A 17254-nucleotide genomic window follows, 5' to 3' on the forward strand; every position below is an offset into this window, starting at 1 on the left:
ACATAGCAAGAAAATTCTGTGTGCATGGCAAGACAGGACATCTTAAGAAGAGGGAGACTTAACAAAAGCAGGAAAAGAAAATACGACTCGTGGATAACCCCCAACTACCAAGATAGCCAACACAACTGCCATCTAAATAAACCTCATAATACTGAAATCCTACAGGCATAGAGTTTCTGGCAGACCTTTCCCCTTCCCTGCTATCAGTTTCTTAATGCTCTGAGACAGCTAGAGCACAGCTGCAGTTCTTTTTAATCATGGTTGCTGCCAGCTGTCTCCTGGACAGCCAAGTCCACAGACCTCATTCAGTTCCTCCCAACTTTTTGCCCCATTTCTGGACAGAACATGAACTAAACTGAAATTCTTCTTCAAGAGGTAAATGAGTTGTACTAAACAACTCTGCAAAGGAAGACAGACAAAATTACCAAAATTACTCTAACTACGATCTTAAACGTCCATGTCACTGCTAAACACAAACTAGAAGCTCTAAAACAATTTGAAATGAAGACTCTAGCAAATCTTGTTGCCAAATTAAATTATGAAGTGGTAGCAAACTTTCATTTGAGAAGTTGAAACTTAACTCTAAAGATAGGGCTCCCCCACCCACGTAATCAGGACACAGAGACTTTGCAAACATTCACTAGGGTACTATCAGGAGAGTTTATAGGGAACAGACCTGATGACTCGAACTATCTCCTTTTCAGAGCAACCATTTTCTGTGAATTACTCAGTTCACTCAGTACTCTTTCTGAGCAACTATATTCTGGATGCTGGGTCATGAAGCAGTTAAGCACAGTTGTATACCTCATTCCTGCATTGCATAAGACAATTTATTAAGCAGGACTGCATCTGCCATTTTGACCTGCTACTGATACATGCACAAGCCCCAGAACTACCTAAAAACACAGCATTTCTTAACCACTTATCTTTGCCAAATCTCTCAGAACAGTTCATAACTGAACAGCAGACAACAGCCAAATGTTTCCTTACACAGTCAAGAGCCAAAGCACTTGCAGAACAAAGACTTGTTTGAATACTTGTACATAATAACAAGTGACAGTATGCAGAACAGCTATTTTCACAAATAATTTTAAATGTTAGGCAAAAAGTATTTGTGAAACTTGCATTTTATGTGCAATCTGTCCTCTTAGTCTTAAAAGCGCTCAAAAGACACTGCCTAGACAACAGCACCAAAATCTGTAATAATTACCACCACAACACAGAAGTGGATACCATTCCTACACTTCTCTTTGCTTTGAAATGATGCTTTAGGCCATCCTATTTTCTATTTCTCCACAGTAAACAAAATATTATTGTGTTCAAGAAATAAAGCTCATAGGCTTCAAATCAGATAGATTTAAAGCAATACATACTCAATTAAAACCCTTCTCAGCTAAAAGTATTATTTACTTTAATATCACGTATTCATTAAGTCATATTATTACGTACTCCACGAACAGGAACGCAAGCTGTGCACTCCAAAGACATCTTCCTAGCACTTTTAAGACTGTCCCTTGACCCGAGTGCCATCTGCGATGAACTGCGGTTGACATCTTGAGAGTAAAACCTCCAGTGATGACAGTTACACAACTTAGCGTTAGGGTACATAAGAAAAAGATGGCAGGGGATATGTATCCAAGCATCTCTGTATCTGTAGTTGAAACGCAAGCTATTTAAGAATGCCAGAAATACTAAGGTAGTAGTACTACCTTAAATTGAAGTTGCAAGAGTAAGGAAATTACAGGTATCCAAATGGAAATATACCTATAAACTAATACTTACAAAATTCCATACTTTTTTTTAAAGTGCATGAAGCTTTCATTTTAATTTTCAACTGAAAAAAAAGTACTATGTTAATTTCAACACACAAGCTAAAGTTAATATTTTAACAAAAAGTTATTAGAAAACTTTTTAAAACTAGCACCTTACAATTACCACTGCAAGGCTGTGTTTTTTTCTATTAAAGCTTGTGTGCATATGGATTTAGTGTCAAATCTTACTTGGGTATGTGCCTTACAGAATGAGACGAACACTTTTTTTAAAACAAGGTGTTTCAGAAAAAACAATAATTATTGCTCTGCGGTTTCCCATCTAATCCCAATACAAGCCTCTCTCTCAAAAATGTTACCTTCCAGCTACTAAACTTCTGCATTTTTGCTTGGTATGAATTACTAGTTTAACGATTTTCAGATGAGGCAACTTACTCTTTAGCTATCAAATTTTTCTACTTTGACAAAATCTGTAATCTAATAGTAACCATTAATACCTAAAACTCTGTTACTATTTCTGAGTTACCTGAACTCCTATCTCTAAATTACCTCAGAATTACTCAAGGACATATTTCAGACAGTATTAAGTCTCGAACAAGCAATATTAGGGTAAGATGATGAGAGGTTTTCCATGTTAAGAGCTTCTCAAAGCCTTTAAAATTTGATCATTATGAGTACTAGCTGAAGGCTATATATATAAAAGACCAGTAAACCATACCATTTTAAATAAAAGACAAATCCTCAATTGCATGACAAGGCAGCACAACTTAACCAAAAAAGGGTTATCTTTTTAATACCAAACATAAGTTAAAATTAACTGAAGTTGCATCACCTTGATTTTAAGGTTTAAAGAAATTAACACCGAGGCAGGATAATAATTTGGAGCAAAATTAGTGGACTAGATAGTATGGCTATGGGCAAAGTCAGAGCTGCAAAGTCATACTTTTCACCTTATCTTAGGTTAAGGATTAGGGCACAACAATTATACATGCTATCAGGAAGTCCTGAAACCTAAATTATGCAAGAACTACTCAGCAGCAGCACGAGGACTAGCAAATTGCACTTAAAATAAGTTAGCAGTCACCTCTGTGAACATCAGTAGTAATATTGCCTGGTTTCCTGTATTTAGAGATAAAGCCTTGTATTTGGGTTTACTCACATAAAGGTTGACCTCACATCAAAGTATCTCTCACACGAGGAATATTAATATTCTTCTATCTATCTGCTTACTTTTTTTAGAAATAGTAGAACTTGCTAGCTCAAGGATCTATATGCCCTTTATACAAACCTGGTTGAATATGGCCGAGGTAAAGCGCGACCAGGAAAGCGAGAATAGTTACCAGCAAAGCAAGGGTACACTTTACCTTAGGAAACCACACAATAAGAAACAAACTGGGGAAGAAGAATCTGAATGATAGTAAACAATCTCTGTCTCCCCCATCCCCCCCAAATCAATAAGATTACCTCCCTCCAGTTCTGAAAGATAGCCTTATACCCTCAAATTTTACTTAATGGTCAGTGTAACAAGGAAGCCTTTGAAGTACTTAACTTTATGCTGGGTAGCTGTACTACTATCTCTAATTGCTCAATCTTCTGACTGACATTTCCAGAGAACATTTTTATTTACTTGGGATAAGTCTACCTACAAGCACAATAGCTGCTTAACCTATCTAAGTTTCAGTTATACTAAATGTCCAAAATAAACACTATCACTAAAACTATACTCTTGGTTCTCTTACCCTTAATGCCCCCCTCTCCTAGGGATGTTACACAGATTCAGTCTATTTAATTTGACTTCTGAAGAACAAAATGATGAAGTGGGTTTTTAATCTTCACTGGACTAGGTGCAAGCTGTTCATTACAATAAATTCAGAAAGCATGGCATCATCAGGTCAAGATCCACCTTGTCCATCATTCTATTTCTGACTTATATGCAATCAGTAGGAAGCACTTGGAGAAAGCATGAAAGAACAATATTCCTTCAGTAAACTGTTGTTTAAGCAACTTCCTGATCTACATCCAGACCACCATTATATTCAACAGCCACTGGTGGACTCATCCACCAAGATTTATCAGTTTCCTTTTTTGAGACCATATATATTTATGGTATACATAGTATTTTCTTGAAAGGAGTTCTAGAATTTAAATAGGCATCAAATGAAGAAGTATTTCCTCTTCTAAATATTCTATTTTATTATATTCCACAATACCAGAACCAGGAAGCAGCAACGAAACTGCTGCAGTCAGTTCCTCCCGGCCTTTCATGCATTATGAATTTTTAGAGCTCTAATCACATTATCTCCCGAAGTTATTTTTTCCCAAAAGACTCAAATATTTTGTCTTCCAAAAGGAAAAAAACTTCTCTAACTAGGCTCTCCTACACGGAAAACATTTCATTCTAACACCCCCTCTGCTGCACTCGCTCATCAATAGTCAACAAAACTCATTACTGTTTCATCTCCTCATAAATATCAGAGAAGAAATCTCTTCAACATCTCATTAAAATTGAATTCAAACTTATCAAAACATACTTACAAATAAACTGCAGAAACCCTATAAAAAATAAAAATTATTTCAACAGCAAAAATAGGGGTAAAATTGAGAGCAAACTATATAACCTACCATTTTTTTCTTACAGACTACAGTTTCATCAGCATTTTTTTGGTTTATCTTTGGTTTATCATCATTAGTCTTACACTATTCAGTATCTTGTCTACTGTATAACAAGTCCACTCAAATTTCTGATCCCAGGGATAAATTAACTTTACCTCAGACTCCAAAGTTACGTAAGTTCTTCTCATTAAAGTTCATTATGACAATCCAGAGCAAGTCAGTAGGTGTCATCTCCTTCATCATCTGTCCAATTTTAGGAATTGCAGTTTAATCGGCCCATTATATGAAAACTTCTAATGAAATATAATGGCACCGGATCTTGCCCCAGAATGACTTGAACAAAATTATAGTGATGTTCAGCACCATGGGGTTTGTGCATTCTCACTCAAAATCAAAAAGATATCATATAAAAAGACACTTTGAGGCCTGAAAATAGCCCCACTAAGAGTTTGACAGAGCTCCATTTCGTATGTCTGAAGCTTTTTACATACATATTTTGGTAAAAAACATGTTAATTCACAGCACCCACTTTTTCCATACAAATCATTAAGCAGACAGGTAGTAAGCTTCATCCCCATTTACCTGCACTAAACTAGAGCCAGTATCTTAAGACTATAACATTCTATTTACTACCAAACCTTCACTCTTTATGATACCACATACTAAAAAGACATGAAAACACTGAGCTCAGAACAAATCGAAGAAAAGGAAGGTAATTATTCCATTCTGTGCAAGGTGGGCTAACATACTATGCTGAACTTAAAGCATGATATTTGAATTTGCAGACATAAGGAATAGAGTACCAAGGGTCTCAGATCAATGCATAACATACATAATGTTTCTTTGTGCTTATAGTTTAAATGAGATGAAAAATGAGCCAACCCAAGGTTTGATTAGAACATTTAACTAACCCCAGAAAGCACTAATCCTAAATGTAGATCAACAAAATTAGAGGGTAACAACACTATTTAGACAGTTGGGTAAACGTACCTGCAGTTATGAGTTTAGCACTGCTGCCTTTGCATTCTCCATCATCCACATTTTTGCTTGTGCTCTTTTCTTTTAAGCCAGGAACAGTATCATCAAAAGATATGCACTTGCTGGACACAATGTCTTCTCCGCTGTCTGGCTGATTAATTCTGCTGTTAGCTTCAAGTAGAGAAGTGAAGTCCTCAGACTGAGCAGCCTCACTGGGTTCCAGCTGAGAGGAGCTTTTAGCCTGTGACACATTCTTTGAAGACACGGGAAGAGATTCTTCATCACTGTCAAATCCAAATGGATCCTCTGTTACCTCATCTTCAACTTTGGGTTTTTTAGGAACTTCGGAAATATCTGGTTTGACATGGGGCCTCTTCTGTCCTAATTTGGCCATGAAGGTGGTTTCTCCCCATTTTGTACTGAGGGTGGTCCGTTTGTTGGAAAATACTTCATCAAACTTTGAACTGCCGTTTCCCCCTTTCCTGCTGTAGGTCTTTCCAAATCGGGATGTCATTTTGGCTCCTGTTTCATATTCTCTGTTGGAGAAGAAAGAAGAAACATAGCTTTACTAACTCTTTAGTACAAATGATCGCATTTCCATCCTTTAGTGGACCTACAAGCACCAGACATTCACATTTCACATTAGCAATGGGCACATCCTCAGCTTCTTTCTACAGACTAACTGAATTTATTCACAAGTGAACATCATTATCTGTTAACATTTTCTACAACAAGCTTCATACCTATCAACTTAACCTGAAATTCAGTTACTTGCATTTACAAAATAAAGATATTGCACAATGAATCCAATAAAGATACTGCACAATGAATCCATAAGAAGAATCTGCTGTGAATGCATTATTTTTGCTATGTTCTTTCTTCTAGTTTATATCTCCAAGTATAGATGGCACTGCTTTCATGAAACGTCAGCAGAAAACAAAACAATATTTTCACTACATCTGAACATGCAGCACTCTGCTAGAATCCAGTAATGCAGTATCATTTTAAAAAGGCTCTGTAGTTAAAAATAAAGGGACTGTGAAAATATTCCAACTTTCTATAGATGTTTTAAATAGAAATTCATCATAAATAACAATGACAATTTCACCTCATGTTCTTCTTAAAAGCTCAGGCTTACTTGGTAAGCATATTATTTGGTAATATGCTGTGGTTTATCACATCTGCGTGGTCACGGCCAAGACCAGTACATAACAGTCCCCCACAAGTGGGTTCGATTTGGTGAAGAGACAGGAACAGACATTTCTAAATGAGTTTCAAAGAACATGGAGGATACCTACTGCAGACAAGCACAAACGATCACTGTTTACTGGCTGTTATAACTGTAGCCCAGTTCAGAGCTTGCTCTGTCAGAAGAATAAAGTTTATATTTAAACAGATTAAACACGAACACATTTAACCAGTTCCCTTGGTGTGTTCTATTGCTGCTTTTGTTTGATCCAAGAAAGAAGACAAACCAGTCTGTCTTTTTGCCAAAAGAAATACTTTGGCTACTGGACGAACAACAATATAAAACATAAAGCTAGTGTATCTACTTTGTAAACCTGAATCTCTATCATTTACTTTTCTATTATTAAGTTTTTCAGCCCCAACATGAATAGGAAATTGGATTGTCTTTTTTTTTTTTTTTTTTTTTTTTTAATATAGTCAGTATGACTCTAATCAAGTCCATCTCTTTTGTCTGAAAGCAGTCTCCATGGTGGAGAAAAGTCTGTTAAGAAGGAAAAAAAAAAAGGCATTTCTTTAACCTACAGAATCAAAGAAATAAAACTTTTAAAGTGCCAACTGTTTTCATATAAAGTATATTTAAAAAGGTTCAAAAAACTTCATTAAAAAAATTCCTCATTACACCATACATTTCTTAGAGAAAACTATTTTTATTCCCATGAATAGGTGCTGTACTGTCTTTCTTTCATATTTGAGTTTTCATCTTGATACACGCTGCTTCTCAACCTGAAGTACTGGACTTGCTTCTGCCAAAACAGCCAGACTGTTTTGCAGAAATGTCATTCTATCGCTTCAGCCTAGCAAGATCGTCTCATTAATAATAGTCTCCCTTTATCAGACCAGGCCAAGCTTCACTTATGACACAAACCAAGCAATTCATAGGGTCATCTGTGGGCACAGGTGAATTAAAAACTAAGTTTTAGAAGTTTACCAGCCAGATGGTGTTGCAGCACAGAAGATCCAGAAACAACCACACTGGGGAACATTCATCTCCCCAGCAGTTTAGCAGATGGATGGTAAAGGCACATGCTGCTCATGTACTGGCCAGAACTCTGCCCTGAAACACCATTCTGCAGACTTCTACTTGCTACTTAGACTTCAACTAAACAGCAAGCGCCACTAGCAGACCCCCCGTTCTCCTGCCCTGTCTAACCCCTACTCCCACAGCATCACCTGTATACTGTGTGGCGCTCCAAACACTCGGTCATCAAACTACTGTCTTCACTCCCCTGTAATTAGCGCCAATTTCCTATGTTCCACCCAAGAGTGAAACTAGGATCTCCCCACATATTTTAGAAAATGAACAGCAAAACAAATCACATTTATTAGTTTTATTTTGCTGCTGTTTGAAACAATTTGTAACAGAAATCAAAATATTTCCTACTAGGCCAGTTTTTACAGCTATAAAAATCAAAATGAACTATTTAATAACATTTGAATTTCTGTGTAACTATCAGGAAAAATTCATTTTGCTCACCACAAGCACATTTTCCTCTCCTAAACCCTGACTTAAATAAACATTTCCAACACTTTGCATTTTCAGTGCCTGCAAAAGTAATAGCAGGTTTAAATTATGACTTGTGTTGTTCAGTTTTAGAGAAAAGACTTCTGTAGTCAAAAGCACTTCATTTTCAGTAAGTAGAGCTCTACAATCTAGACTGCCCTATTCACAAGATTAAAAATTAAAATCATTTCTAAAGAAGGTTTGAATAAAAATGCCAATGCTCAAATATACATAGGCTGCATGATGTAAAACTGGTTAAACAACGAGTATCTGGGGAAAAAAAAATATCCTCCGCTATAAACTCATAGCTTGAGCTATGACTGAAGATAAGGAGAGACATATGTACTTCTTTAAGTCAGAATATCAACAGAAAGGTATTTTTATGCATTACTTATAATTCTGCCTTACTTTTCACTCAGTGCGAAATAATAAACTTGGCCAATTTCACTGCATTTCCCTTCCCTGCCTCCCTCCTTGCCACACACTGTACCGCAGTATTTGGAGTGGGGCAAGCAAGGCAAATACAAGCACAAATTGGAAAATAAGCCTCCCGCATTTTCCAGAGTTACCCCAGCTGGACACAAACAGCCGACAACAGCAAAGCCAGCACATCAGCGGGCTTTGCTCGCCGCTCCTTCCTACACCGTCCCTCTTACATAACCGAAAGAAGGGAAAATAGGTTAAATGCACGGAGGCAGGAGCAGCTGATGAAATCCCACGGTGACAGTTTCTTTTTCTTTTTTTTTTCCCCTCCCCTCCCCTCTCTCTCCCCTCCCCCTGCAGTGGGGGGGAGGGGGGGGAGCGGAACCGGGCCCTCCCCGCCGCGCGGCCCGGCCGCGCCTGATGTCACTTCCCCTGCCGCGGGCCCCCTCCCCCGCCACGGAGAAAACCCGGCCGGGTCGCAGCACCCCCCGGCCCGGCCCGCGCCCCGCCGAGGCCCAGCGCGGAGGCCGCCCAGGGCAGGGCAGGGCAGGGCAGAGCCGGCCCGGCCCGGCCGCCCTTCGCCCCCGAGCAAAGTCCCGCCGCGGCCGCCCCAACCGCCCCGCCGGGCGGGGGTGCGACGGGACGGGACGGAGCGGAGCGGGGGGCGCCGCCGCCCCGGAAGCGGCAGAGGGCCAGGGGCCTCCCGGCCGGGCCTGCTCCGCCGCCGCGGCCCGCGCAGGCCTCAGGCGGCCGCCCCCGGCCGCGGCGGCACCTACCTCGGCGTCAGCGGGGTCGGCGCGGCCCGGCGCGGGGCTGCGGGCGGGCGGCGCCGCGGAAGTGGCTCTCGCCGCGGCTCCTGCCGCCGATCCGCCGCCTGCGACAGGCGCTCGCCGACGGGGCTCCGGCTGCTCCGGCTCCCCGGCCCTCCCCCCGCGGCGGCGGCCTCCCGGGCGGGCGCAGGCGCTAGGGCCCCCGGCGCCGCCTCCTCCGGCGCCGCTTCCTCCGCGCCGGGATTATCGCCGCGCTCGGGACAGGGCCCGGGACCATCTCTCCGCCATTTGCCCCCCGCTCCTTCCGTCACTGCGCGTCCCGCACCCGGCCGCCGCCCGCAGCCAATCGTACCCCGCCTTACTCAACCGACGGCCGCGCCGCCGCGCATGCGCGCGCCCCGCTGACGCCGGGCCCGCCCCGCGCGGCGCCTGCCGGGAGTTGTAGTTGGCGGCCGGTGGGGGGAGGGGGCGACCCCGGCGGCCGGGGCTGCGCCGCTCCGGCCCGGCCGCGGCGCGGCGCGGCGGGCGGCAGCAGGGCGAAGCCGGGCGCGGCCTACCCGCGGGGCGCTGCGGGCGGCGGCGGCAGCGGTGCGGCCCGGCGTGGCGCGGGGCCCGAGCAGGCCGCGGCGGCCACCGCAACACAGGCACACGCGCAGCGGCGGTGCTGCCCGCGGAGAGCAGGGCCGCGTCCGAGCCGCCCGCCCCCTGGGAGAGCGACCACCGCCACCCTTGGAGCCTAAAAACAGCCTCACAGGCTGGCCCTCCTACCGGCCATCTGTCATCTGAGGAAAGGTTTTAAAATACAGGCCCTCGACACTGGAAACTAAGCAGAGGGAAAAAAAAAACCCAAAACACAGGCCTGCACAGAAGAGCTTAGGGTCCTCTCAGAAACGGTAGTTAAGAATCAAGACTTTTTTCCTTAGTTTTTACCTTTTCTTCAACCAATGCAAAATTAATAGTTTTTAATAGACATGCAAGAGTCTTGTTTAATGATCCTGTCATAAACCAGTTTTCTGCCTTTACACAACACCTATTGAGGTGCTGACAATTTTTAGGCAGTATTTTTAAAGAACAAACACTCCAAATGTGCTTTTTAACAGGCACTAAACAATTGCTGCTAGAAAGAGAAAGTGAAGACAAAGTAGGCCAGGGCCTTGTGGTGAGAAGTACAGGCTGATCTGCAATATGACAGAGGTGCTCATTGTGCTTTAAGCAAGATTTAAAAGATTATTTATATCTTAACCACCCTACTCTGTTATTGAAGAGCTGTTAAAAACAGGTTACAGATTTAAAAACACACAAGTTGAATACAAACGGGTGAGTGGCTTTTTCCCGCCCCTTCTGATGACTATTTTTGTATCAGAGCTACTGATGAGCTTGTTTAAACTTCAAGAGTAAAATGAACAGGTAAACCAGTCTGAGTTTTGCATTCTACTGCAGGAGTTTAAAAATCTTATTTTGTGACTAACTGACATATTAGAGGAAAAAACAGTATGGTGACAACTCAGGTACAGGAGTCAGGCTCTGTGGACTTCATTACAGCAAAAACAACTGTATCCTGAGAACCAGAAAGCCTAAGGAATTCAGCCAGAGTAAGGAAATAAAACCAACAAACTGTTTGGGAATAGTTTCTAAAAGCATTTGGAAAAAAAATATAAATCTTAAAGCATGAACTACTGCTACTTAAGTCACTGAGAAGTGGCAGTTTAGAAGATTTTGCAGTATAGTAATAGTCACTGGCTAGCAGTAGTTTGTTTGAAAGCACTCACATACGAAGCTTGTCCACAGGGGTTGGGGTATCTCCAACAGTATTTCTAGGCTCTGTGGATCCCCACATACAGCAATCTAGAGCACTGCAGTTTCATGGTCATGATGACATTTCACATGACTAATAGAGGGTAAGTTTAACCTAACTTACATGCTGACTATCCTAGTTTAGGTACCAGCAAAAGGCTATAAGGCTAATAAAACCTTTTACTTATTTGAAAGCTGTTCAAGAACAGGAGAGATGGGCTGATTCTTCTAACACCTACCTTACTCTAAATACTTTTGAAAATTTTACACCAAATAACTTAGTAAGTTGGCAAATAACATGTTAAGCTTCACTATTTCTATTTTATCTGGCTTACCTCAAATATGCAAATACCAAGACAGAGCAAATATAAGCTAAATCCCATCTACTCTTGGCAGTAGGTAAGTTTAATTCTCCCAAAGGAAGGAATTTAACAGGCATCTTGCTCCTTTTGTGGAATTCTATTATTGATAGTTGCCATCTCCCTCTACAAAAAACAAACACACAAAACACTCCTTTTTGGCATTTGCCTCCACAAGGAAAGCAGTGAGAGGTAAGCAGCCATCTTAAGTCTTCAAGTTTCCCATCTTCTACAGCTTTCCTAGCACATGCCGTACCTAGCATCATTACTAGTAATAACAAAGTCAGAAAGCACTGAAAACACACAGCTCAAGAGCTTCAAGGCTGGAGATAAAAGAGAGAAAAGTATAACAGAAGAAGAAACTTGTAAGGACAGCACAGTTATTCAGACATACCTCATCCTGGTATTTGATGAGCCCTCCCACTTCTCCTTTTCACGTTCTATGCCGAGATCTCTATGGTGGTACAACGCAGACTTTTCAAAACAAGTTATAGCCAAAGATGCAGCCTTTAGAGGGTTCAATCTTTCAGCAGCCATTACAACATTTTAAAGTGTTCCAACTTAGATTTTCCTCCAAAAGAAAATGGAGGCAAGACAGTAGGAAAACGGAAGACTCCCCACTTAACAGATACTTTTGGGGAAAGATGAGGACAGCGATGTCCTTCTAGAATCTTCCAGGAAGATTTCTCAGCGTTTGACTTACCTCATGGCCAAAATTAGCATTCAACAGTTATATCTGTTTAAAGTGAGGCTGCCAAACAGATTTTTATAAGAACCAGGACAGTGAGTATGCTTTACACCAAGTATCTGAATTAACAGCCTAATGCATCCTCCCTGCACTCCTTTTCCCACAAAAGGAGAATAAGCTCAATAACCCCTTGCCCCCGTTCCCTGCTAACCACAGCCCCAAAGGCAAACACTAACTCACACAAAGGGTCTCCCCATTATTCCTAACATCCAGACCTCTCCTCTCAGGACCACAAAACCCACTAACTCCTCAATCCCCTTCCCTTCTCTGTCTTCTCCTCTTCCCTCTTCTTCTGTCTCAGCCTAGCCACTCTTTACCTCCCATGTTTCCCACAGCTTTCAACAATCCTTCCTTCCTTCCTTCCTCACCTCTCCTCCAGGTGGGAAGGGATGGGGGAGATGATGATGTCCTGCTGCTCTTGCTGCATTCACAGCTGCTGCAGAGCTTTCATGTCCCAATTAGTGCCATTTAAAATGTTAAACATTTCAGTCTGTTTTGCTTTTTCTTTGCAAAATGTCAGTCTCCTCCTGTTCCTGTCCTTCAGGAGCATGCCTGGGTGAGAGCACTCAGGGCTTTGCTGTTCGCTTCACTGGGGATGCAGTTTTCCCCTTGTTATTTGCATAGCAAGGATGAAAGGAGGGTAAATAGATGTATTAAGTACCTAATTACCATGTTTTAGTCAACCTCTCTGAAACAGCTCTGAAAATAGTTATTTATACATTAGTATCACTACTAATATGTGGTGGAAGAAGTTCAGCAACAACACCAGTAGTAGTCTGGGAGCAGGTAGAAAATGTGCTTGCACTGTGCTGAGAACACCAGCAGTTGGATCAGAGTGGACCATAAAGCAGAACTTACAGGGGTGGGGAGGGAGAGATTTGCAACTCAGTTTGTAAGGAACTGTGATTTCTGTTAAGAAAATGGCTTTTCTTAGTAAGATGTTTCACCTGAGTAGAATATTGCTTATTTCTTGATGCTGAACCCTGAGAAGAAAGACCATGAGGAAATCAAAAAGGGAAGCTTGATACAGTGTTAGATCATTTTTTTTCAGTATTTGTATCATACCATAGCTTTCTCATCAGTGGAGGTGGCCAAAATCCAGCATTAAGTTTAATAACCGAAAGATTAAAACAAGCACCACTGAGTGGAACAAAAAAATGCTTACATGAGCACAGCTAGGAGCTGTTTCTCTGTGATAAAAGAGCTCTCTGGATCATGGCACTAATGAACAAGACCCAGGCAGCCAGCAGAAAAAAGTTGTGCTGCTCCACCTTCTCTCCAGCCTGCACACCCATCTGTTGCAATCGTGTGAGAGGCTGCATCGTCTCTACATGTGAAAGCCTCCGGAAATACTAGTTCTACTCGACGAACCAACAGTAGTCATTCACCTACGGCTAAATTCTCGGTGTTTGTTCTGTGCAACTTTTTTCCCTAGGTGATCAGCCTGCAAATCTACTGGAAAAACCTGTGGTGAGATACTAGTGGGAAAAGCACAAAGCAGCTTTGACCTTGGAGCAGCTTTGATCTTTGTCAAGATCAGAACTTCATTCTGCTGTGGAGTTTATCTCAGCAAGCTACACAGAGAATAAACTGCCTGTGCCTTTTCCCACAAAGATTTTACAACATGCCAAGGTGTTTCAGGAAAAAAACTCATTTGCAGTGAGAGGATGCAGCCTACTTTGGACGTGATCCTTCAAGGCAAAGAAAACTTAGGTTCTTTGGTAAGGTAAAGTTTACATTGTTTTGTTATGGAATAAAAGGGGGCTGAGTCTCTCAAACACCTGAGATCTGCTGCAGCCTTACCAGAGGACCAAATTCAACACCATCCTTCCCCTCTCCCTGAACTTTTCTTGGAGAGCTTGTTGATATACATTATTGTTGAACGCTGAATCTATGTCTGTCTTCACAATGGCAGCCCTTAATGCAAGCTACCAAAATTCACTGTCTGACAAAATGTCTGCGGGGGAGCGAAAAAACACGGAAATGCAACAAGCAAATGGTGTTTTAAATTGTCTTTCTGATAAAGAGTTCTTTTGATGGGACTCTCATTGTCTCCATCTATTCCTGCTCCAGCAACAGGGTACCAGCCATTTCTGTTGTTTATTTTCCTAATATCCTTTCTTTACCAGTTAAAAAGTGCCTATATGTGACTTAAGCTAATGCATTATATTTTTCTGTCCTCTTAGCGTTCATTTTATTAAGTTTGTGTGGCTCTTTATACACAGATCTTATAATCACTCAGTTCCCCTTTTGAGTTATTTACAAGATTTTTGTTTTTCACCTTCGTACACCCAAGTACTTGCTTCTACTTTTTAGAAAGAGTAGAACTCAGCCAGTAACTAAGCACTTCTACAGCAGTTACAAAACATTAAACCATTAGGTCAAACAACTAAGCTGCTGCACAGAGAGCAGCATGCATGTCCTTTGAGGGTTATATGTGATGATACCAAGAACAGCAACATAAACTACAACTAAAAAAGCAAATCCACACACAGCTGAAAGCTTGCAGCACTAAGAAGGACTGGATAGATGTTTCCCTGAGCCTCATGGCTGAATTAATGTACTATCTAGCAAACTAAGCTGATAAAATGAAAATTAAAAAAATAATTGCATCCAGATTTTCTCATGAAGAGGTAGAAGATAGCAAAATACCAGTTAGAGGCTTCATTAGTTCCCTGCTAGAATACAGCCCTAAACAAATTGCTTTCCCCTTTATTCAAATTACAATGCAGTACCATAAAGGAAGCTGCAACGTCTCCTGCCCGTTGCATAAGAACCTGATACATCCAGCACCAATACGTTCTGCCAGTTCTGCAGTCCTGTCTGCATTTAACAAGGCTATGTACAGCATTACCATGCTCTGCCTAACGGTCAAAGATCATCTTCCGCATGCAATGGAAGTGCATGTTAATGAGTGCTGACAAGAGTATTTCAGAATTGTATTTGAAGAAGATAGCAAAAGGCTAAAAAGCAACTTACATATTGATTAGTTCTTTAGACATACCAAGCAATGACTCATTACTGGCTCAAAAGACATTCAAAAACTACAGAACAGGCAGTGCACTTACTGTCCAAAAGTAGGTTATTATCCTAATAATGTATTGGCCTGCAATGGCCTCCTTATGCTCTAAGTTTTCTAGTGGATGTGCGATCTTGAATTTCTGAGATAAATGTTTACTGTTCTGTGCACAGTCATTTCTTGGTAAACATTTGAAAGAAATTGGAAGAATGTACTGATACAAGAGCTTAGGCTTAAAGTAAGACTGCTTTAACTAACTCAAAATGCCTCCTTGGAGGTCTTCATGAAGAATTTTACCATGTCTGTTTAATAACTAGAGAAAACAAAATCTAACTCCATTTTTCCTATCTGTCTTTTGATGTATGATATCAAATGGTTGGAACATATTTAGTAGCCATAGCGGTCTGTCTGGTGCTTTTTTGATGCCTTCCAGACAGCAAATACCTGAGAGCCTATTACAAACAAAATACCTTTGCTGATCACCTGTCTAGCAACCACAGGGCAGCAAAAGACTACAGTTCTTTAAAATAAGAGAAAATCACTTCATGCTCTTCTTCAGCTCAATCTTGTTCAGCACTGTGCGCCATTTCTTGAAATACAAGGTCTAGCATGTGAGACCCAGATCTTCAGAGAAACATCTATTTAATAAAGTATTCCTGCATAAAACTAATGACACAGGTGATTACACAGATTGCTTCTGAGGTTTCCTACTATTTGCATTCATCAGAATTTACTTTTAAGACTGGAGAAAAACAAACATTGACATCAGAATAAGAGCATATTGCTTATTTCCAGAGGTAGGTATGCACAGACCTCAACAGTGGAGCTTCTGCCAGCTTTTCCACCTAAAGGGTTTATCTCAGACTTGCAGAGAGCTGTTTTGTGGCTGACAGTAGGGGTTCTTTCAGCACCATTCAGCTCCCAGGCTCACTGTTGTAATTTTCAGTGCAGGTGCCAATGAAATTGAAGATTTGGGTCTTTTGCCTCGACTTCCCCCTGTCCTCCCCCACCAATGGGACAAGGGCTGAGTAACCATACAGGGCTTGCCTAACTAGCTTCACCTTTGCATCAGGTAATCCCTTTGGTTAATAGCAGTTTGAACCAGATCCAGGCATCCTGCAGTGGAAAAAACAATTGCAAAGTTCTTTCCCACTCCACTGGATTATCTACCAACAGTTATCAGTAGCTGAGATAGGAATAAAAACTAATTTGAAAGAGCATTGGTTTCAGCTTTTTGTTTTTATTGGATGCATGTCAACACATGTAAATACCAAATGCCTCTCTGTGAATTAAAGGTTTGATTAAGTAGAAATGGTACATTTTAAAGTAGTAATAGTTCTCTGCTGGACTCCAGTGACACCTACTGGTAAGTAATGAGGTTACCAAACATTTCTTGAAAACGTAGCAGCATTAATTCATGCACCTGCCCTAACTAATAGTTATTCTGGCAGCTCAAGCCAAAAAACACATGCAATTTGGTGTTATAGTTGATGATTTACTTTATTCAAAATGGTATTTTGGTGCCATCTGATTGTTAACTACTTGGACCTCCACTGTTACCACTCTGAGGATATTGCCGTCACAGATCACACTGTTGGTAGCTATAACTTTGAATAGCCCCAGGGATTTTTGGCTTACTAGAGTACACTGGGACATGTCTCTATTTCCTTAACCATTTCATTAACATAGTAAAAAGTAAATTTAATGCATTTTCACTTCCTCTCAATTGCATATGTTTTGGCATAGATTTCAAAAGTTTAAATCTCATCCCCAGTAACTCAGTGGGCTGAGATTATATTTTTGCTTCTGACAGATGCCTGCTCTGTGTATTGCTAAACTGTTTTGTCACAGAAGTACTAGTCTTACAGTTCACAGAAGCACTTCAACACTGAACTTCTGCCAGCACTTATGAAAGAATAAATGCCAATGTTTCCACTAAAAGACAGTTGGGAGTCATTTTTCCCAGCTTCTGTTTTGTCTTACTCTTCTGTTAGGTAATACAAAACTCAACTTTCTCATCTTGTTACTGTGA

At 41.3% G+C, this 17254-nt stretch overlaps 1 protein-coding gene across 4 annotated transcripts in view; it reads right to left on the minus strand.

The window, feature by feature from the left end:
• Window positions 1-9706, minus strand: part of WAPL (WAPL cohesin release factor) — a 74741-nt gene extending 65035 nt beyond the window's left edge. For 2 of the 4 annotated variants that reach the window (XM_064513743.1, XM_064513741.1), the window contains exons 1-2: window positions 6499-6524; window positions 5373-5896 (exon numbers count right to left, since the gene is read on the minus strand). In XM_064513743.1, coding sequence (XP_064369813.1) covers window positions 5373-5896; window positions 6499-6509 — 535 coding nt within the window. In that variant the 5' untranslated portion in view covers window positions 6510-6524. Of the gene's footprint in view, window positions 1-5372; window positions 5897-6498; window positions 6525-9308 lie in introns of those variants that run through there. The other 2 variants (XM_064513742.1, XM_064513744.1) reach the window with 2 other exon arrangements.
• Window positions 9707-17254: the final 7548 nt, after the last annotated feature.

This window comes from Dromaius novaehollandiae, chromosome 6 (genome assembly GCF_036370855.1).
Source record: "Dromaius novaehollandiae isolate bDroNov1 chromosome 6, bDroNov1.hap1, whole genome shotgun sequence".
Taxonomy (NCBI): Eukaryota; Metazoa; Chordata; class Aves; order Casuariiformes; family Dromaiidae; genus Dromaius; species Dromaius novaehollandiae.